Source organism: Ptychodera flava, chromosome 5, assembly GCF_041260155.1.
Source record: "Ptychodera flava strain L36383 chromosome 5, AS_Pfla_20210202, whole genome shotgun sequence".
Lineage (NCBI taxonomy): Eukaryota > Metazoa > Hemichordata > Enteropneusta > Ptychoderidae > Ptychodera > Ptychodera flava.
Genome location: NC_091932.1, coordinates 13,171,176 through 13,193,974, shown reverse-complemented (window position 1 = coordinate 13,193,974; position 22,799 = coordinate 13,171,176). Strand labels below are relative to the sequence as shown.

Below are 22,799 nucleotides of genomic sequence, written 5' to 3'. Positions count from 1 at the left end.
AAATTGGTACAATTGCTAAATTTATGTTCTATAATTTAGCAGGTATTCCTAGCGGGGACCACAATATAGTTCTTCTGAACTAGTCGAGTTGTGGCCCCTAATGTTTATACTATATAGATAACATAAGGTGTACATCTGCGGATATGGACAGAAAAATCTATAGCAATAATTTCAAACTATATTTCATATCAGGTACAGATCAAAAAATATATTACGGGAAACAAATGATATGAGACAGATCAGAAAACAACAAGACAACGTGACCAGAAAACCCCACGATTTTGGGGGAAAATAGTATCAACAGGCAAGTAGCCAGTCTTTAAATGACGTTTGAAATGTTTTCTTTCACTTAACTTTTTTATAGAATCTGGAAGTTTGTTCCATAGCATAGTTGCAGCATATTTCAAATTATGTTGGCTCAAAGTAAGATTAACCTTAGGAATATAGAAGTTTTCACCAGTTTTAAGACGTGTTGAATAACTATGAGGCACTGGATCGAGGTAACGATATACCGAATGTGAGAAATGACTATTTTTAAGGTCAAAGATAAAAGTACAAGTATTAAATTCACATTGCTTATGGACATTGAGAATTCCCAGTTGCTGAAATAGAGGGGCGGTATGAGCTCGCGCAGCAGAGAATGTGATAAGGCGGACAACCTTTTTCTGTAAAATTAGGATAGGTTGGAGTAAAGAACTGAATGTATTCCCCCAGATCTCAATACAAATATGGGGTAAAATCATGGAATTATAAAGCAAAAGCAAAATTTCTTTAGGGACGATATGACGAATTTTAGAAATATTTCCAACCATCGGGGCGATTAATTTCCTAACTTTATCAATGTGAGCCTTCCAAGTCAAGTGCTTGTCTAAAATTACTCCCGGATAATTTGTCGACGAGACATTATCGACCATATTTCCATCAACACTCAAGCTGCCCTCTGTATTTACCAGCCTCTGGGGTGTTTTAATTAACATAAAATTTGTTTTTTCTACATTAACAGTGAGTTTGTTTGCACTGCACCAGTCACAGGCCTTCTGAAAGTCAACATTAATCTGGTCAAGGTTGATGACACTTGTGTTTTTAATAAATTTGAACATATTTGTATCGTCAGCAAATAGACGAAAATCGAATATATCAGTAGAATTTACAATATCATTTATATATAACAAAAATAAAATAGGACCAAGAATAGACCCTTGTGGAACCCCACATTCAATTGACCTATATGACGAAAATACATTGCTTATTTTGACGGTTTGTTTACGTTCTGATAGATAGCTTTTGAACCAGTGTAAAGGCAACCCCCTTATACCATAATAGTCTAATTTTTGTAACATAATGTCATGATTAATTGTATCAAAAGCCTTTCTAAGGTCTATAAAAATCCCAAAGTTGTGAAACAATCGTCAAGTTTTTCCATTATATCAGAGATCAAATCGGCCAAGGCAAGTTTTGTACTATGTTTTTTGCGAAAACCAAATTGAGTCTTGAGAAGAATATCATACTTCTCCAGGTAAGTGATGAGTTGGTTTTTAACAACAGATTCAACTATTTTACTGAAGACTGGTAAAACAGAGATAGGCCGATAATTTCCAACATTCGTAACAGAGCCCTTTTTATAGACTGGTATGACTTTGGCGACTTTTAAGTCGTTTGGAAAGACGCCTTGGCTTAAAGAACAATTTATTACATGTGCCAGTGGATAAGAAATAATATGTGCTGCATGGTTTACAAGCCTAGGGTGAATCATAGAGTCTTGCGCGATGGATTTATTGGGGTCTATCTTCCTAATTTCATTGAACACATCATTTTCAGAGACCGGGCGAAAGAAAAAAGAATTAAGATGGTCGCCTTTTAGATATTGACGAAAATCCCCGTTGTTACGAATTTTCTCAGCAAGATTTGGCCCTACACTGGTAAAATACTCATTAAACTCTTCAGCAATATCAACACTATCCGACACACAAGGCTTGTCGGGTCTATTTGTATGCAATTTGTCTGGGGTACATTTTGTACAGGAATTGTTCAAAATTTCATGTAAAACTTTCCATGTCTTGTTGGTGTTCCCATTTGCACTAATTACCAGATTTGTATAATATTTTTTCTTTGCTGATTTAAGTAGCTTCGTCAGTAGATTTCTGTACGATGTGTACGTATTTTTAACATTTTCATCGTAAGGATTATTTTTCATTTCACTTTTTAAGGTTCTAAACGACTCGTTTTAATCCAATTGATCGTTTGCTCTATTGGTGAGCTTTGGAAACCCAATGATTGAGCAAAAATTTTACCCGTTGTTCAAACGCACCTGCTTGGTGCATTGTGTACACATTGCGTAGATAGAGAAGTGAGCAGACAATTGTCAAAATGGTTGTACCATCTATATTCATGTCAACTTGTAAAATTCAAAAGGGAACGGGGTAGTTTAGGGCTCGTCGCGAGGTAAGTGTTCTTACTTTACTTCATTGCAAAGACGTAGTACGAAAGGCAACTTTCTGGTATAGGTCATATGACTGTAGCATAAACAACACGTGATCGCGTTATGGATACTTTTTTGCTCCACGTGACAATACGCAGAAGTCAACAACACGCGAAAGATCATCCATATCGAAATGAACACTATAAGAAAAGATACCGGGAACCAAAAATGATCGAATGGGAAGACATTTTTTATCATGCAATATGTTATTACTATCACTATCGATTAAAAACCAAACTTATGCTCTGGATCTCTACCGACTTCGATCGCGATCAATTGTCGTACCGTAGACCCTCGAGAAAACCCTCGAGAAAAACGCTCCCGTTTGTTTTTTCTCGAGGGTCTATGGTCGTACGAAGCGGAGGGAGAAGGCTGTGTTGTTTGTTTTCACTGAGAGTTGCCATGTCAACAGGTGTCGCGGGCGCTATCATTTATTACCTGTTCGGAGGTGGCCCGTCACATGCGAACGATAGTATGTTTGCTAGAGCTTGTCCAAATAATTACAAGAACTTTAATGGAATAACCACGAGAAAACATTACAAAATTCAATGTGTTATACCCGTTTTTAGTAACCCGAGTTATCCTTGTTCCTCAGAGCACTTCATAGTTTTATGTCGGCAATATCGCATCGTAGGCAAAGGTACTCGAAACTTTGTCTAGATAAGCTATCCGCGTAGTCACGGCCGCGATACCCAGCGTTCTGTGCGTTTTGGCACTATGGGCTAACGCAGTGATGCTAAATTGTTAATATTATTGAGCTAGCCTATAGTGCCAACACGAACATGCTATACAAATGTTAGAATGTCGAGACAAGTTAGTGGGTTTTTTAGCCTTGACTTTGAAATAAACATGTATTCAAGTTTTCTCCTTGCTACACATATTCCTATAAACTGTGAGGGCATACTGCCGCCTGTCATAAGGATGTAAGAAGCATTAATCAAACTACAATTTACTACAGTTTGGAAACTCATTAACCATGGGATAACCGAGAGACCAGATATGTACCTTGATCAGTCAGCTTCGATTCCTGTAGTATATCCAAATTTAATGTCTGCGACGGTCAGTGTACACAATCTATACAAGAATGGTCTTACAACAATGAGTATGAAATGGTGCCAAGGCTATGACACATCACAGTGCCATCTTTGTTGAGACATACCTTCAAACAATGTTCTGGCGGGGCCTTCCCATCAAGGTCTTCTTCATTTCGACTGTGCGTGAGTCCTCGTTCTATTTTAAAGTGTCAGGAGTTCAGGAGTGCTGACCTTCTATAATACAGATTATAACCATGTAGTATTACCTTGTTTGTGCCATTGTCACCTGGTTGTCAAACCAACAAGATAAGTCTCAAATCAAAATTGGCAAAAACCAACTGCGATCATCTACTGTATTTTTAACGATGGAACTGATCTGAGTAAGAAAGTAATTTCTTGAAGATATTATCCTGGACTGCACATTGTTTCTGATCATCCGGGTCAGTTAGGTAGCTCCGAACTAGAAATGTGTAGGGTTAATTATTGCCTACACACATAGGATAATTGACCAAAGCCAAAAGTTCGTGTGAATTTGGTTCAGCTTGATTTCATCTCGGGAGATGCTCCTTTTACATCACCCAGAGATAGGACGGGGAAATTGACCAACGTTGCGATTGTTTAAAGGGGAAGTTCACCGAGGATGAATTTTACATATGTGCTAGCTTTGTGGTCATTTACGCCGGAAAAGCTATTTTAGCCATTTATAACTCGTGCAATGTTTTACAAAAACCCTTAAAATAGTACAGGAAGTTGCCCATGTAATTTGCATCATGGGAAAAAAGCTCCAGGCTATGATCTTGCATCATGTGATATGGAAGGGACCAATTTCGGACGGGAATGGCCCCGCATTGTCCTCTCACAGCAACACAGTAGTAAACAGCAACACAAAATCTGACAGTGTACAGTTTACTATGAGTGATTTATCGTTTATGCAAGGATTCTCACTATTAACAAAAGTTAGTAAATAAGCACAGCCTGGTTTGAGCGTGGGTGAGTGGACAATGCCATACCCATGGGAAGATGGTCCCTTCCATAAACCGTGATGCAAGCTCCAAGCCTGCAGCTTTTTTTCCATGATGCAAATTACATGGGCAAATTCCTGTACTATTTTTATCGTCTTTTGTAAACTATCGCGCGAGTTATAATTGGCGGAAATAACTTTTCCGGGGTAAGTTACCACAAAGCTAGTACATATGTAAAAATCATCATTGATGAACTTCCCCTTCAAAGCAGTATATCACAGTGCGCATCACTAGGTCGCAGAATATAACGTGGTTTGTTCGGTTTGGATTGGCTTAGTGTTGAGAGCTTGTTGGTTTTGAGTAGAAATCTGTGGCCGTCTCCAGTTTCCTGTGCATTAGGTGATACCCAGCCTGTAAGTCAAGTAAGGGAAGGCCAGTGCATTCTAATCAAATAACATTGTGTTAAACTTTGGTAAAACATCAGCATTTAACACCAACTAATGGACCTCTAATGAGAATGCCGATACCGCAAATAGAGTGATGGATTGTTAATTCTCATGTAAGCGTGTCACTGTCAGTAGCAGGTTACTATGTTCATATCTGGTGACAAAAACATGCTGCAGCCAAAAATCGCGGGAGTCAGTGTTTACTCTTTAATTCAAGTGTTCAAATGTATGCATAGGGGTAAGAACTTGTTGGAACTCGTACCGAGTCATGCAATCGGCCTAAAATCCTACATCAACCATGGTGACATCTATTATGGAAGGTGGTGATAGCTTTGTAGGTTTAACATCTCAGATAGAAAACACTACAAATAAGTACTGCAAAAAACCATACTAGCCACAATTGCATCATTCAGTTATATTTTCAGGGCGCCCTTCGCGAGCATAACCTCAATACATTAGGGGTATATATATCAGAAATATCTCAATGTTTGCAAATAAAAAGTCTGTTTTGAAAAGTGTACTAATAGTAATGAAATCTGCAGTTCATATGAAACGTGTGGCAAAATCCTGGTGCTTTTCTGGGGTTTTTTTCTATGAGAACTCAGTATCAGAAAGCAACAAGCACTAATATTACACAGTAAAGTAATGCAGCGTTTTCCTTCCTGTCATAGGTTTTCAAATAAGAGACGTTTTTCATGAGTAAAAATGTAGTTAACAAAAGGCAGTTTTTATCATTATTAGCTGTGCTTTTATGGTATCAATGTTAAAGGCACAGACACAGAACACATCAGATTTGGCTACAACTTATAAAAAGCTCTCTAGGGTTTTCTCAGGAGACGTAATTGGATTGCTGGCAACATTTTAATTACCCAATGAAGTTATTGATTGACTACTGTTCTCCCTTTGATATTAGTGATAGACATCCATTTATGTACAATAGAAAGTGTGAAATACAGCCCATTCGAAATACTGTATATACACTGTAAAATTGCAAATTTAAAATTCCTATACCACAAATGACATGTCAGCAATTTCACCAAAACAGAATGTCACCCAGTCTTTAATGTCGACAAAAATGTTTCCACTGATCCCCACCACCCCGCCGCAGAAACTGACTAGTCCCGATGAAGTGTAAGATACTGCAAAGATTTAACAATTTAACACAGTGCTCTAATGAAATCGATGTGCATGTATATGATGTGATGCAAGTAGTACCTGGGGCAGGTCAGGAAGGGTGTCCCCTCCTGATGAAGCAGATTTTGAAAAATAAAACAAGTAACAAAATGGTAAAGTGAGATTTGGTGCACTTGTATAATTTCAATTTATTTTGTAGATGCTTTGATTGAGAGTTTTAACAATGAAAGTAGCTGGATAAGGTCAGATCCCTTTTTTATGTAGAAGATTTTTAAAATAAAGTTATGAAACAACGTGATTTGGTGTCGCTTTTATGATTTAAATCAACCTTTCATAATTTTTATGAAAATTGATAACATGTGATGTACAGAGTAGCTGCGGGATGTCAGGAGGGGATAGCTCTCCTCCTGATGTAGAAGATTTGGAAAATATACTTACAAAATGGGGTGATGATTAGGTGGCACCTGTGTGACTAAAAATTATATTTTACTTTGATGAAAACATTTTACAGCGTGCTGTGTAAAGCAGATGGGAAAGGTCAGGACGAAGTGTTACCTCCTGATAAGCAAGATTTGGAAAATATACTAACAAAATAGCCTAATTTGTTGGCACCATAAATTTGTCATTTTAATTTATAATTGATACGTTGATGAAAATAGATTATAATGCGATGTATAAGGAGTAACTGAGGGAGATCAGGACGGGGTGTCCCCTCTTTACATAGAAGATTTGAAAAATGTACAAACAAAATTGGTGTGATTTGGTCATATTTGGAGGCTCTTTTATGATTAAATTTACTGTTTTTCTGCATATAGACCAGAAATGTATTCAAAATACTCTTTACCATATACATACTCTGACAGATAAGTCATAAACCTCAGAGGAATAATGCAAAACACGTAGAAAATTTCCACTTTGCATTTTGTGTGTATGTGAAATAATATGCGTCCACTATACACAGACTAAAAGTTTGCTCTCTGACATTGCCTTTTCATTGAAAAATGTAAATGTGACTAAATCATCAGATGGTTAGAGATTTGCACATTGATGGTTCCCAATATTAGGAGATAAGAAACAGGTCTTCGACGTCTCGTGGTCAATTATTGATAAAGCATCAAGTCACTCTAACACAAGCAAGTACTGTAATCTTTGTATATCTGAAAAGCTTCACACTATCAATGCTGACAAATCTACGCTGTTAAACGAATGTTTGGAGTTGGTTTCAAAATGTCGCCACCAAAACAAATATTATTTATCTAATTTTACATAGTGAAAATTTAACTGTGTATACATTTGCCATCTGTTTTATCTCTAAAATACCCTTGAATGTGTAAATTAGTTATTTTTTTTAGTAAATTAGTTATTTTACATTTGGCTTCCCCTATCCTCGGCCTCTCATGCATGAATCTGTGCATGTGAATATTGCATATTGTAGTTGTCAAGTCTTGAATATTTTTAAAACAGAGTTATTCTTGAGATTACTCACAATTCTACCAATTTGTGGCCAAGAAATTAATTTGAGACGAAAGTAATGACGTGTTTGATGTTTTAAAGTCAGTCAGAATTCAGCCATACCTGATGCAGTGACCGTTGTGTAATTTTAGCCCAACCTTACACGATGACCCAAAAACACTGCACTTCAAAAACTCCTTCGTTTCAAGTTACAGAAATCAGCAACTTGTAATTTTGAAAAGATTTAATTTGTTTTGACCTTAGTCCTACTTGTAGCGTTGTTGTCATAGTTTCTTCACCTACATAACGGCAAGCAGGATTAACTGGGTTGGGGAACTGTCAATGAGGTCAGAGTTCCTGAATATCCATGACAAGTTTTTGTTAGTTTTGACTAATAAATGAGCACACTACACTCATTAAGATTGCACCAACTGTCAGGTGGACTTTGCTAGTCTCGTACAACCAATGACAGCTGCCACTCGTGATCACTTTAATCATGTACCGTTTTTGTACCTATGTGTTTAGTTGAGGCTCCTACAGATGGCCTGTTATTATATTATGTTGTTACGAACAAGGATGCAGCATCCACGTACTATCCTTCACAAGTAAACTTTCCGCTTTAAAAAAATTTAAAATACAAATTGATCCTGAAGATCACGTAGTAATAGTCCGGCTAAATTTTATCCTCGTAAAACGGGAAGTTACAGGACCGTAAGCATATAATAAGGGGGATTACTGATGACGCAGCCATTTGCATACACTGGGCGGGAGTTTTTAAATACTCATAGCATTACTTTGACGGTAAGATAATTTTAAATAATCATGATGGGCACTTTCGTGAGATATGTAAAGAGGGGTCAAAAGGCCGTACAGGGATCACATTTTGAAACATATACGTTCTCCGACAAAAATAGGAACACTCTTTCAGTTTTTTTTACTCAAGTTTAGCGGCGATATATTCACAGACATCATATGCAGGATTCAATGACAATGAAAACCTGAAACATGGCAAAATTTAGTGATTCCGGGACCAAACACGGCAAATTCGATCAGTAGCGTGGCTGGTTTATATTTGCATAGATTTATGATCATTCGGCTTTTATAGGGGAAGTTCCTGTTTGACACCGTATTAAAATGGTAGGTCTATAAGTTACATTCGCGCTTCCAATCAGTATACACATTTGATGAAATAAATTAGGTCAAAACGTTTCATACCCATTTTTGAGTCCATGTGTAGTTTACAAATAAATTCTTGGTCGAAAGGCGACCTCAACGCTGAAACATAAATAAGCCAAATCTATAGAAGAGAGATACAACGTCATCGATAGGTTAAAAATCCTGTCGAATTATTGAATTTCATCTTAGTTACCAATTTTACCTACGAGTAGCTCGAAGCTAGCTTATTTGCACACGCTTTTGAATTCGCTGATTAATCATGCTAAATGTCAAAAGGCTGCAGTCGGTTTGTTAGGCTGGGCTGAAATTTTGAAAATACTTATGATATCGAGGAAACAAATGCGCTTCCGAAAGAAACACATAATCTTCATTCGCAGGAGCATTCAGTAGTTTTACATTCCTGCCCCTATCAAGGTTGGAATCCGTGGTTTTCGAATACGATGCACATTATCCAATCACACTGTTATCACATTTGCATTAAACATCGATTCCTTACATGTAATTGACAATCATAATTGTATAAGTAATTGAACAAATACGGTATAGAAACTACCAGGTGTTATGGAATGGAAATTAGACGATTATGATTTGCAACTTTCCATTGGCTTGACAAGGTTTTCAAATCAGAGTAGTACAAGCCAATGGAAATTAGTTATGGAGGGCGTATTCAATGCATCAACTCATGATAAGCAACATTTATTCCGAAGCAGCAGCCACGTGGTAACTTCACTATTTGAACTAACCTTGTTTTGCAAGGGCATGGGATAAACAGGTGATATACGAGTACAATGTCGATGAAACTTCTTTCCACCTTTCGGTTATTATGTAAACAGCGATTAGAGCGACACTGAGGGCGCTTCTCCGGGATATTAACGTTGCAAATGCCCTGTTCGGAGGGGAAGCGGTGCTCTGAGAAAGTATTTTACACCGCTGAAAAGAAGGGAAGATGGGTATAGTGATTTAAAGGACAAGATAACTATGTTTGTAGTCAAAAGAACATTGAAAACATTATTTATTAGCTTGATATCTTTAATGAAAGTGTGACGTGACGTTTTGTGCCTTGAAAACATCTTCACGTAGCATTAGTTACAAACGTTTGGTCTTGTTAGCCTTATCCTTATCCTGAACTTATCCTTATGATCGAAATGCTTATAGAAGTGGTACCTTCAAGTTTGAAGTGGCCCACTGATGTGAAATGAGAAATCACAATTTTTGGAATATGAAAACTGACTTTATTTTCCCTCTCTCATAAAAGGGCTCATTGACTGCGATATATCATAGTCTAATGACCTTAAACTGACCCAGATAATTTGTATGGCTTTGCTCAATATACTAAAGCATTTTAAACCATGCCGGTGAAGCACGTGTTATGCGTGTGCCTAATCATATAACAGAAAGGATTTGAATTTGTTTTCGGGACTAAGCATGTCACGAATTTTTCAATGCATTATTATGGTTGGTTTGGAATTTTATTTGACTTGGTATCATTATACCTATTTATACCTGAGCTAAATAAGGCGAGAGTGGTGCGAAGTTAAAGTATAAGCAAGTTTGGAAGAAATAATGAGTGAGGACACTTGCACTGTTCCCGATGTCGACAACAATATTTGTACGACATTTAATGTTCAATACTTCGTAATTCTACTTTAAAGTATATCGTTTCATTTTGAAAGTCGTTGAAATATAAGAGGAGCATGTCTCAGCTAAAAATCTCTGATAATTTCAAACATAATCTTTCTCATGAACGTTTCAGACAACAAGGTGCCGAAACCCTTCAACTTGTCTTTATTCTTCAATTCAATTCATGTTTATTACTCTCAATTACTCTCAATTATGGTAAGTTCTACACATCAGAAAATTATGCGTGTACAATAAAGCAAGAGTAGATGGGAGACGGAAAAATAGCAAAAGCTAGTCTGGTCCGTTTCCCCAGCCATTGAATCACTGAGGGCAATATGTAAAGAAGACAACTGATCTGATCAGTAAAAGTTACATGTGTAAATCAGGTAGAGATATATAATATATGTAAATACTATTGAAATATATGCATATCTGAAGAACTGCTGCATACAATCTAATCGTACATTAGCAAATTGGTGAGTAAAGGTAAACGTGAAGTGACAAAAAGTGCTTTGTATTTACACTTATCGACCACGTAGTGTTCGTAGTACGAAGATGAAACGGTAATAAGTTTTATTCAGTGAATATCAAATATACATGTTGGATAGTTTTCTTTCATTGACCGTGAGAAGTGCTTCAGTAAAACAATGATAAACTTCTGTATATATCACATGTGAAACTTACTCACCGTGCATTCGCATAGGAGTTATGTTTCCTAAGTAAACGCATGTATTGACAGGTTTCGTTTTGCACTTTTTGGTTTTTTTACATAACCCAAAGGTGAAAGTCCAGTTCGAAAACTTTATATACAAGTGACAGAATTCCTTTAGGAGGATTGTTTCAGTTCAAATTACGTACAAACGTGGTGTTAACAGCCGTATTTGCAGTTGGACTCGAAAACAAATCGACGAATCTAGTATAAACTGTTAATTCTTACTGATAGGGATCTAGCTTCAATCATCGAATGAAAACTCATTTAAACGCACAAATATATTCATGTTTATTCATAAAAATGAAGAATAAAGGTAAAATTCCTTCGATTTTTGATCTTAATTTGGTCTGATGGTAGACTCTTCCATTGACATGATAGACTTCACAATTGAACGTTATCGTCATCGGATTAATACCGTTTCAAACCGAGGTATCACGCTGTCTTTTGCGAGGAGCCAACATCGCATTTGTCTTGGTAGCCTAAAATAAATGAAAAGACAGTGTACTGTAATAGAAGTACCTTCTCCAATATTTGGTATTAAATATTGCTAATAAAATCAAGTAAGGTGTACAGCACAGACTTTGTATAAACATAATAAACATACGTATTTGCCTTAAATTATTTTTCAAGGATATATGTGTAGCTGCGTTCGTCCACGCATTACTTTTCCTGGTGCTATATTCATGTATAGGCTTTTGTTGAAATTGTATGGCTCTTTAAAACGCCCATTATCTATACTGTGTTGTTTTATTAAATGTCTTCGAAAAAAAGACAAACATTATATATATAATTCCAATTCGTGAGTTGTTCTTAGGTAAATAAATAACGAGTGGGCATAAATACAACCTTTTTATCGTGCACAAAGCGCGGGACAGCGGAGAAATCGACATCGTTCCGAGGTATTTAATCAAACTGAATCGGAACTACTTACTTGTGGTTCACTTTGAAAAATTCTTTGGGGCTAACAATAGACTTCATGCTGTGTACAACGGGTGACTTAGAATGAAATTTCCAATCCTCACTCAAGTTTGATAATATGTAATCTCTTCGTAATAAATCGTAACAGAGCGATTACGTATTAGCCAGGTGATTGACTATTTGTTAACGTTTAAGATAGAATGTGATTGAAAAAGCTGACATCGATTTAATATACGTGCTTCATGCTATTTGGATGAAAGAGAATGCAGAACGTACTAATAAGAAAAGTCCCTCGATTCCATCCGATTTAGCGTTCTGTACTCTCTCAGCTTCTTTCTGTGACTTGATTAGCTCTCGTGATTCCTGAATGGTTTCGAGTTTGATCTGTCTCCGGTCATCAAAACGCTCATACTCAGTTTTCTCATCCTCAGTAAAAGCTGCCTTGGAATCAGGATCTCCACAGAAATGTATCCGAATGGCTTGCAGTGTCTGTTCAAGGGGATATTTTGTTAATCATAAACAATTTCTTATATAGTGTAGTTTTTAATACAATTGTTAGTTGTCCCATAGGAGTGAGGCGGAAATTCAAAAATTGATATGCTACACTATTGATCTCATTGATGATGATGATGATGATGATGATGATGATGAAGATGATGATTAAGAAGGACAAGATGAAGAGGAAAACGATAATTATAATGATAAATTTTTTGTCGAATTGTCTTATTAAAATGCACAATTGTATATTAGCAAATCCTTTTGTACGGAAAATGCTTTAAGGCTTACCTCAAACCTTGTTGCACAAGATGACAGGAACACAACCGATGCCTGTTGCCAGAGAATAAGGATAAAGAGACAGAGAGAACGTACTTGCTGAGTCATTTTAAAATGAACGGCATCGTAGACGAAAAGAGACACCTCAGATGCCAGATATTGTAATCATGCCAAGTTACCCTATCGAACCACCCAATGTTATCATTTCCGCGTGACACATACTATATTTGTAATTGTACTCTTACAGTCGCTAAGTAGGCAACTACTAGAAGCGAGCAAAGGTGACATAGTCTAGCATAAATCAACATCATAACAGCATATTTCAATGGGAATGCCAAGATCATGCAAGAAATCGGTTCGGTCTGATTCTGTACATCGACTTTATGACACTGTTGAAACATATTAAATGTCGGGGCTTATTCTAGTTTGATAGCCAATATTTCATCATACTCAGTGATCTAGGACAGCTCGTCACCATCAACAGACACATATCAACAATTCGAATACTTACAAATACAAAAGCCAAAAATGCGAAGGCATAACCAGCAATAAGATCGTCGGTAACAACTGTACATAGGTAAGATATCCAATACATGCCATCAACGAATAAAAGCTGCATAGCAGAACGGAGTTCCTCCCTGAAATATAAAAGTATTTGATATTTAAAGACAGTTATATAGGTTCTTCTTCTATAACTCTTACAAAAGTCTATCGGTTAAGTGTTCAGTTTCCCATTTTCAACTGCTAAATTAATTAAAACTATCCTTTTAATACTAGATTATTTCTTTTGAATATATAAGCAGTTATTGTACCTTAGCTTTGATCACTTTAAAATTGATCAGGAAACTTCATAACATTCAAGAGAGATAAACGCTTATGTAATCCATCGTATGCATAAGACCGCCCGATTGCAGATCGTATTGCATTTTTCTTTCCATAAGAAAGACGGTTCCCAAAGGATATGGCGTATGGTGCGTCACATTGAGCCATGATTATGGGGTTAAGTCCTTGGGGAAACTCAAGTAATTTTGAATTACTATAACATAAATCATGGACTAACCAGAATTTCTGCCATTCGCGTGGTTCATAATCCTGCTTTTCCTTATTGAACATACAGTGGGTACAACCAAGGCATACCAGGCTTACCTGGATTGAAAGAGGTTGATTCGATTATGCAGAAAACTAAATATTTATACAAGTTTGCAAAATAATTTCAATGAGGCCCAAGTACAATAATTGGTTCAAATTCAATTTTGCATGTGTATTCCCTTCAAAGATGATCGTCAGGATTTAAAACATTAGTGCACATAGTGTACAGCAAAGATACACTAGAATCGGGTCAAATTATGGTATCTGAAATCATGACATGTTACTCATATAATGATTCTAAATTTCAGTGAATTCTTGAGTGTCTATAGTCAAAGTTAAGAAGAACAGTTATCTGGCAAATAAAATAACACCCACCAAGAACATGATTACTCTCGGCACACATACTGCATGAATAGTCGTTGACTCGAGATGACGCCAGCAACTGTAGAGCAAAACATAATCAATCTTCATTAACGTGACAATTATCATACAATATTGATAATAATATATGCCTTCTTGTTTTGAATTAGAACATATTTGTATAACAAAACAATAAGTCAGTACGCGTGTAAGACGGAAAGATTTATACTTTTATGTCAGTGCACCAAGATATATAGATGCAGATCAATCTAATATCTTTTGTGAATGATGGTCGCATGGCAATCTTTCGAAGTTACCTGGTTGTGTCGTCATTCACTCCTTCGCTGGACAATGTTAACCACAGTAACACCACCGCGGGGAATACGAATCCGGTCAGCACATACGCTACCCTGCAGTTAACATAAATAATGCTAATCATATTGCTTTTAAGTAAAGTTATGTAATATAATATGACAGACAGTATCATTGAATTTAATTTGGACGCTTTGATCCTTACAGACTGATTCAGAAGAATTGTCATTTTAAGTATATCAAAATTGATGGAAGAATGAATGCATATACAGGTCATATATATATATATATATATATATATATATATATATATATATATATATATATATATTTACACCTAGCATACGTACCTTGCAACTCTACTGGTGTGAACGTAGAATGATAGCCTTAGAAGGAGTTCAATTGACAAGTTCATGATCCAGGCAATGTTGACAAGATTCGCCCACAGTAATGCTACACCGATAATAGGACAGCCACCCTGACGGGGAAAACGCATGACAGTCACTTCCATTTATTTTACATGTAAAGGGAAATTACAAGCAACTTAGTATAGACCTTCACATATGGAAAAGAACATGAATGTCAAGACTTGAAAAAATGTTTGATTTTTAATTTAATCATAAAAATATTGCCCATTGCCATGACGAGCCGGATAGTTTTGTTTAATTAATGGCAAGCATTGTGTTATGATGGAAAATAAATATTTCGGATCCTCTGTTGTGTACTTAGCTTACAACATATTTTGCAATCTGTAAAAGTCATTATTGTTTGTTTTTTTAATCCCCTATAGTAAAATGCGGTAATATACATTACAGTGACTAGTACAAAGTCAGTTCCATTTTACTTAAAGGGGTGAAATTGGAATGAAATCTGAACATGCTGCCTTACTTCAACGCTGTCCTGGCATTCAGCAACAATTGTCAATACAGGCATTAAAATAAATGATACCATGGATGCTCGCAGTAAATTGTACTTCGTCGTTTTCATTCTGCAAAACAAAATCCACAATAAATAAAAGTTTATCAGAATTGAAAGATAATAGAACAGAAGTAGTACATTTGCAAAGTTCAATGTTAGCCATTGAACTATTGACACTTTGAAATTGACACAAGAATGATAACGTTACGCTCATGAGTCTTAACGATTCGTGTTCTGTTTCTATTCAAGTTTGAGAATCATTAGCCTGTTCATGTCGCCGTATGCTTGTGCTTTAGCCATTAATCAGGTGACAGGTTGCTGTTCTGCTTCTTAAGGTAGAACGCGCTTCGGGGACAGATATTCTGACTCTCAAACTTTTACAATTCTTTTCTGATTTACCACTTGTGGCGGCTCATTTTAAAGCTCTTGGAGAAAAAAAAAATTTTCACCGTCTTAGTTTTTCGAAAATCCAAAATTTAATTTTCCAATAGAGTTAACACAGGGATGGCGGCCATTTTGAATTTCAAAAATCGTAAAATGTTGGGTAATTTGTTTCGCTAGTTCAAAAATTTGAATGGTGACCCCTGATTTTTATTGTTGATTTGGTAAGAGAATGGTTGAAAGTTTCGTTTAGGAAAGTTTGAGCAAAAGTTTAAGTCTTTTATCATCGAGGCGCATACTACCTTAAGGGAAAATAGCTTAACTTTTTTACAATATTGTCATTGCTTTTATCCACAAAACAAACATTTTCTTATTCGTCTGGGTAAGGTATGTTGAATACCAACTATTCGCCCGGCCGAACACTGCATTCTGTCGACCCTGCGCATATGCCGGTCATAGTGACAAGTTGAACATTAGGAATTTTGACAAGAATGAGTGGAGATATAAAAGAATCTGTATTTGACAGAATAAGCAAGATCTCGAAAAAGAAATACAGCTTATTGGGATTGTCACATTTCTGGTGATCAACGTCAAAATGTCGGATGTCCCTTAAAAGGTAGGTTTTCATCTCGAATATATAACAGAAAAAATTTTGTCGCATACTTACAGATATTCAATATTGTAAGATTGCTTTAATATTTGCAGTTATTTCATATCATAAGAAAGTCATTATATCTAGCACATACCTTTCACATATAACATTATATCCCTGATATATTTATTTATGCATTCTGTTGAAGTAAACCTACCTGGATAATGACGCCATTACAACGGAAGTTACAAGTAAGAAAACCGACATTCCGTTGCATATAACAGTTATAGCTTTACGAGCCGAGGTGTAAAATGGCTGGAAAACAGAGTTCGAAAGTAGATGAACGAGGAACATAGTGATGAACGACAATAGAAGTTATGAACATACTCACTATATCAAAAAATTGTCCGTGAAACGTTTTCAAGTCATTGACGGTATAACGTTGTGCTTGAGTGTCTCTGAGCTGTGTATCTTTCTGATATTGTGCCCAATTATCTAACTTGTCTGTTCCCTAAATTATTTTTACATAGAGAGCATAAGGAGCTTTTGAAAACATTATGACGAGTTTGTACCTTGCCGTAGAACTTGACATGTGAAAGTTTGCGTGACTTGTAGCACTTCTAAATTGCTCATCAAAAGTGTGGGGGAATGTGAGATGTTAATTAAAATCGGAAATTTGAACCAACGGACGGGAATTTTTTTATTTTTCAGATATTACCGGAAAGGAAATTAAACTTACAATTGGTGGTTTTCCGATCACCATGATAACAGCATTAGTTCCAGTTCCATCGCACTTGCAAATTGTAAAGCTGTCAGTTGACTCCAATGAAATTATACTGCAACTTTCTTTATCCCATATACTGGAAAAAGTGAAAAATGGAATGGCTGTTGTTTCAAAAACATTTTATCGACTGCACTAATTATGCTTTATGAGCAGAACATGGAGTTCCGAATGAGATAATAGAAGTAAAGTGTTCAGTGAAATTAAATTGTTGTTCCCATCATGTGAAATTTATTCTAAAATCGAAAGAAAGTATACATCAAATGTGGTGGCGTTATGAATATCGCAACGTACACATGAATTTAAAAATGAACAACAAAGAAAAAGTGTCACCTTCTCAGTCTGTCGTACACCATCTTTACACATGCCGCGTTATAGCCTTCCTGCAATGAAATTAACAAAAAGAGAATATATGGTAGCAGTAGAGGTGATAAAAGATAAACATCTGGCTTTACGTAAAACATGTCGTTTATTCAAAAATGTAAATAAAGCACGGATACAGTCGATGCGTACATCCAGAGTCCAACTTGGACATTGAGTTTGGTAAAAGGTGTCTGACTCAATAAATGTATTTATGCCTGCTCACTGCAACTATGACGTTCATGTGACAGGAATGTTTTGGCTTTTGTATTTCTTACCTCTTTATGGTTAAGTTTCAGTGTCAGTGAGTCCACTCTGACGCTTGAGTCTGAATCCGAATACAACTTTACAGACAAAACGGGCGAATTGACTTTCTGAATGCGTTTAACAGCCGTTATAGACTTGACCCACTCTCGTGCTTCATATCTTTGCAAAACAAACAAAAGTAGCATAGTTTTAGTTTCAGACAGTCAGCAAAAGAATTATTCTATGGTATTGCTCTAGTTACTTTTTTCCTGGAAATTCAGCATGTTTTAATATGCCGTGATGAAACTGGTAAAAAAGAAGTTTTAAACAAATGAACACACTAATATTAGAAAAGGGCTGAGGCATTACCTACGGTTTAAAATATCTCATTGTCGATTTGTGGTATGTTTGATAAGAAATGGAGACACTACTATTCGACGACGTCGTCACAGGTTTGTCATCAACGTGCACCTTGATTCTACATAATGTCATAGAGGGCGCTTCACTCAGGAGTACGGTGATGCACTGGGGATCCGTAACACTATCTTGTATTTTGCATTCGAATGTAAATAGGAATGCATTTCATTTATTATTAATGTCTACGTTATCATAACAAATTTATTACTTGCACATGTCACTCAAAACAAAAACTAGAAAATAGTACCCTGATGGCCGCAACGCATATGCTTGATAGAAATTGCGGTGAGTATAAGATGTCAAGGGGAAAGTCGTGTTGCAGTGTCAATTTGGCGCATGCGTATCAGTGAGACGTTTTCTGCCGAACACTAATTATCCTGTACAATATTTTTTTAAACTTTGACGTTCCTTACCATCATGGAGAACAATCTGAAATACTTCTGATTGTTCTCCATCATACCCTCGTCAGAAAATATCCATAAGTTCCCCTTTATGTAATGAATGTTTACAGATAATATTATTGTTTTGTGGCTCTGAACAAGGATGTTTTTTCTTCAAGCTATACAAACGTTACTACTGTAGTATAAACGTCAATGACAGAATAAAACTGAGCGAGAAAAGAAACCGTGATCTTTCAAGCATTAATTTGTAGTGACACGCTTCCTATCCACATCATCATAGGCAGAGATTTTTTGAGAGCAAAACCGGCTGTAACTTGTTCAATCTATAGGAAAATGTTTCAAATGCGTATTGCTATTTGATTTTAACACATTGTTGTTCACTTACCTCTGCGTATCTTCAACAGGCAAAAGATTTCCAGTATTGTGATAAACAAAGGCAATTAAAACCGTCTCATCTATATAATAACACAGATAACAATCATCTCGTTACGTTAGCGATCCAAGTTTGCTGATTTTTGTAACAAAACTATGAGAAGCTTTCTTTACGCTTTTCAGTCAAAACTGTACACACGTGCGAATACCCACTTACTTGCTTCGCCCGTTATTTCCGTTGAAAGCAGCACAGCTTCGCTAGCATTTGTTTGCTCGGCATTTCTCCTCTCTCTAGAAGAAATCATGTGATCGATTGCCAGCGAGTCCATCTTTCGGCCTCCAGTTTGTACCAAGTATGCTTGGTATTCTGTTGTATGAGAATGAACATATCAGAGAATAACTACATAAATAACTACATACATGAATAGATAACTCAATAAACTACGTAGATGGTTATATAAATAATAAAGACAGAAATTTGATTCTTGACTATTTGGTAATCCTGTTGCGGAAACTCATATTTAGAAATAGCTGACAGTCTTAAAATTAGGAGGGGTACGCATGCGTGGCAAGTTCCGCGATAAGATGAATCGGCTTAGGTTCTATGATCTATGAGACATACATGCTACATTTAACGTGCAGGCCTAGCAGAATGCCATACCCGATATTGGAAGATACCTTAATATTGCGGTGATACAAGCTCCAGCAATAACAAGTTTCTTAATTTCTGTCAAATTCTGATTTTTTTCAGTAGACATCTAAATGGAGGAAAATGAATGGTGAAATATGTCTACATGTACCTATGTTTGTAGATGACACGTAAAGTATGACGTTTGACTCGATGATGAACTGACTGACACCTTCGTTAAATCTCTCCAAAGCTTTGAACACCAACGCCGTGCCTTTATTGATTCCTCTATCCTGCCGATACAAGAATGTAAAGATCGTATGGTTATGTTTACATGAGTGCATTTCTGTTTCTTTAGGGCACAGAAATATTTACATTGTCTACACACTGTTTTAGACACAGCACACAAAGCTTATATGCATTACACAGTGTACTTGCACTAGCTCAGATCTTTCAAAGCTCACATTTGTATTTCAAATGACGTCACTTACATTATAGACTACAGATTACTTTTAGAAATATACCCATTGAGCTCCATCCTGCAACTGATGCAAGAAGCAGGAGATAAGGGATTGAGAAGCATATTTTCGCAACGAAGGTGGCTCTGCAAGCGTACCTAGAGATCTCGTTTCCAATACCATATTTCATTGCTTAATGCGGATGACAAACTTCCAAAGTACATGGTATTTTAGTCCGAACACTGAGTCGGACGATTTTCATTCAAAGTGCCATTAAAAAGTTGGTGAATAGATATTGGGTCAGTGTCATTACCTTATGAATGTTATCCCAATGGTACTGGTTATGATTACTTAGTAAATCGTTAATAATTTTCATAAAACCCTGAAATGTCAATTTGTATGAATTATCTTGTTAGTGATAAATTAGTGTATGTGACAAAGGCATACTGTAAGGGGTCAGTGAGAATATTCGGAAGTGGAAAGCATTTACACATCACTCAAATGTAATTTCATGTTAAATATGTTTTCATATTCAGTATATGCATAATTATTTCAAAGTCATGTATTACTGTTTGATGTAAACGCTACGAAATTATACTACAAAAAATTAGTGAATTCGAAGGATTATATCGTGATTTGTCAAATATCTGTCAAAATGGAAAATAAAATGTTTTTCTGGCAATGCTCACCAGAGTGAAGTTAATCTTTGTTTCCGTACTGCCAACCAAGTTCAAGGGATCCTTATGGAGGACAGTCTTAAGAATTTCAATCACTTTCATGAGGTCGCCACCGTAAATGACCTTCCCTGCTGATACGACCGTCTTAGTTTCATCGACAATTTCTTCTGCATCGACTGTCGTTCGAATGGCCAACGCCTGCATTAAGAGAGGTGGGACAGATAGACAGACAGACAGACAGAAAGACAGAGACAGTATACCGAAAGAAATAGACAGACATACAAAAGAAAATGATATAATACTGTGAAAGAGTAGACCAATGTCTTATTATAATAATTAACTGCAAGTTCACCTCAGTTGCACCAATAACAAGCGGTGTGAATTTCTAAATCCTGACGCTTGGAGGCGTCCATCTCTTCTTAATTCTATTGAGATTTTACAGAAAAAGCATCTTCATTAAACTTAAGTTACGTTGCACTCCACCTAACGCCGTGGTTGCTTTGACCTCAAGTGCGTTAATGAAACAGTAAGAAGATCATTAATAAATTTGTATGTCAACGCCGGCGTAAAAGTTTCAGGTACGTATATTTCCGGTATGTACTGGAACAGAAGAATACGTCATTGACCCATTCAAACCCGACTACTCATCGCATTGAGCAATTATAAAGTCAACGGCAGAGACACGAAATGAGACCCTGTAAATATCCAGTGTTATCTTACTCATTAAGCCTAGCACTCACCTTAGACAAAATCTCTTCCAAAGTTTCACTTGTGCAAAACGTCGTATCGGGACGTTGCCAAACGCCGTCGGCGGCACAATAACGAAGCATGTTACCTGGAAATGGTCAGAAACTCGAAATGGAATTTACACTCTGGCAAAAGTGAAGATTATCGTGCAACAAAGATTGGTGACTCATGCCTTTACAACGACTTTCTGTAACAGTCTCAGCTCTGTACGGTTTTATTTTACACTATTGCAACAATTGTTGGATAATTTCGTGAGGAGCAAAATTATTTTTAACTTAACGAAAAATCTTATGGCATAGAAAAATTTACAACTGAGCCCGCTTGTCATTTTCTAAAAAAACTGAAAGGACTTTGTAAAATACAAAAATGAGAATTAAATGTAAAGGCTTCTTTCAACTTTTATTCATATGTCAATATCCAGAATAATTACAGTCGTGTCTTGTTTTCAAGCAGAAAAAATAACGTTAATTAAGGGAACTGTCCTTGTATCAAAAAATTAGAGACGCATGAGCTATTAAAAATCAACAGCGACAGCTTATTATTACTGTTGACCCTGAATAGTTAGTCTGTTCTATCGAAGGCATTGTTTACCGAAAGTTCTATTAACACCTGTTGATTTCTTCTCAGAAATACGAAACTGAAAGCTCTTTAGATCCCCAGCTGAAATTCTCCTTGGATATTGCCTCCAAGCCTTAATATATTAATTGATCTCAGACAATGTAGATCAAATCAAATATTAATGCAATTAGCTGATGAGTATACATTGAAATGCTGCTAATAATGAACGAAATGACCTATGTCGTATTCTTTAGAGTGACAGGCAAGTTTACGGCCTTTATGGAAAATGAAATTAAAAACGCGATCTTAATACGGATCCTAATAAATTATAGTGGACAAAATAAGACGGTCCATTTCAAGTTGACATCTGTCTCGTTTTATTTTCATAATTAAGTGTGACTCTACATCTATTGTTTGTCGTGAAGAGCTATTCTGGATATGACGAATATTTTAAAGTTTTGCAGTACTCAGTTTTAAATTTTAAAGTCTCTAATGTACAATTTACCGTTTATTTTCCATTTCATGTATATGTGTTGGTGTAATTGCACTAGAGTTTTTTTCTTGACTTAGAGCTTAAAGGGCGATGGTCGTCGGAACGGCGCTCAAAGGTCGCTAGGAACCCCTACGACCGATATACACACTGTATCCAAGCTACGTTGGCGATTGATGAAAGTTAAAACATGTTGGTCTCAATGTACATCGTAAAATGTAAATGTTGCAGCTGTTTTTGACATGATGCATCTATATATAGTGCATAAAATACATTGTTTGTAAACAAGATAGTTGCACGTGCGC

At 36.3% G+C, this 22,799-nt stretch overlaps 1 protein-coding gene across 1 annotated transcript in view; it reads right to left on the bottom strand.

Moving 5' to 3' along the window:
* Positions 1 to 10,277: 10,277 nt before the first annotated feature.
* Positions 10,278 to 22,799, bottom strand: part of LOC139133064 (uncharacterized) — a 36,668-nt gene continuing 24,146 nt past the window's right edge. Inside the window, exons 14-32 of the mRNA XM_070699466.1 lie at positions 21,440 to 21,534; positions 20,712 to 20,897; positions 20,336 to 20,404; positions 19,737 to 19,857; positions 19,154 to 19,303; positions 18,950 to 19,019; positions 17,779 to 17,926; positions 17,474 to 17,523; positions 17,099 to 17,219; positions 16,577 to 16,674; positions 15,357 to 15,456; positions 14,819 to 14,946; positions 14,474 to 14,566; positions 14,172 to 14,238; positions 13,768 to 13,853; positions 13,219 to 13,345; positions 12,720 to 12,761; positions 12,210 to 12,422; positions 10,278 to 11,494 (exon numbers count right to left, since the gene is read on the bottom strand). Coding sequence (XP_070555567.1) covers positions 11,435 to 11,494; positions 12,210 to 12,422; positions 12,720 to 12,761; positions 13,219 to 13,345; positions 13,768 to 13,853; positions 14,172 to 14,238; positions 14,474 to 14,566; positions 14,819 to 14,946; positions 15,357 to 15,456; positions 16,577 to 16,674; positions 17,099 to 17,219; positions 17,474 to 17,523; positions 17,779 to 17,926; positions 18,950 to 19,019; positions 19,154 to 19,303; positions 19,737 to 19,857; positions 20,336 to 20,404; positions 20,712 to 20,897; positions 21,440 to 21,534 — 2,024 coding nt within the window. The 3' untranslated portion in view covers positions 10,278 to 11,434. The remainder of the gene's footprint in view (positions 11,495 to 12,209; positions 12,423 to 12,719; positions 12,762 to 13,218; positions 13,346 to 13,767; positions 13,854 to 14,171; positions 14,239 to 14,473; positions 14,567 to 14,818; positions 14,947 to 15,356; positions 15,457 to 16,576; positions 16,675 to 17,098; positions 17,220 to 17,473; positions 17,524 to 17,778; positions 17,927 to 18,949; positions 19,020 to 19,153; positions 19,304 to 19,736; positions 19,858 to 20,335; positions 20,405 to 20,711; positions 20,898 to 21,439; positions 21,535 to 22,799) is intronic.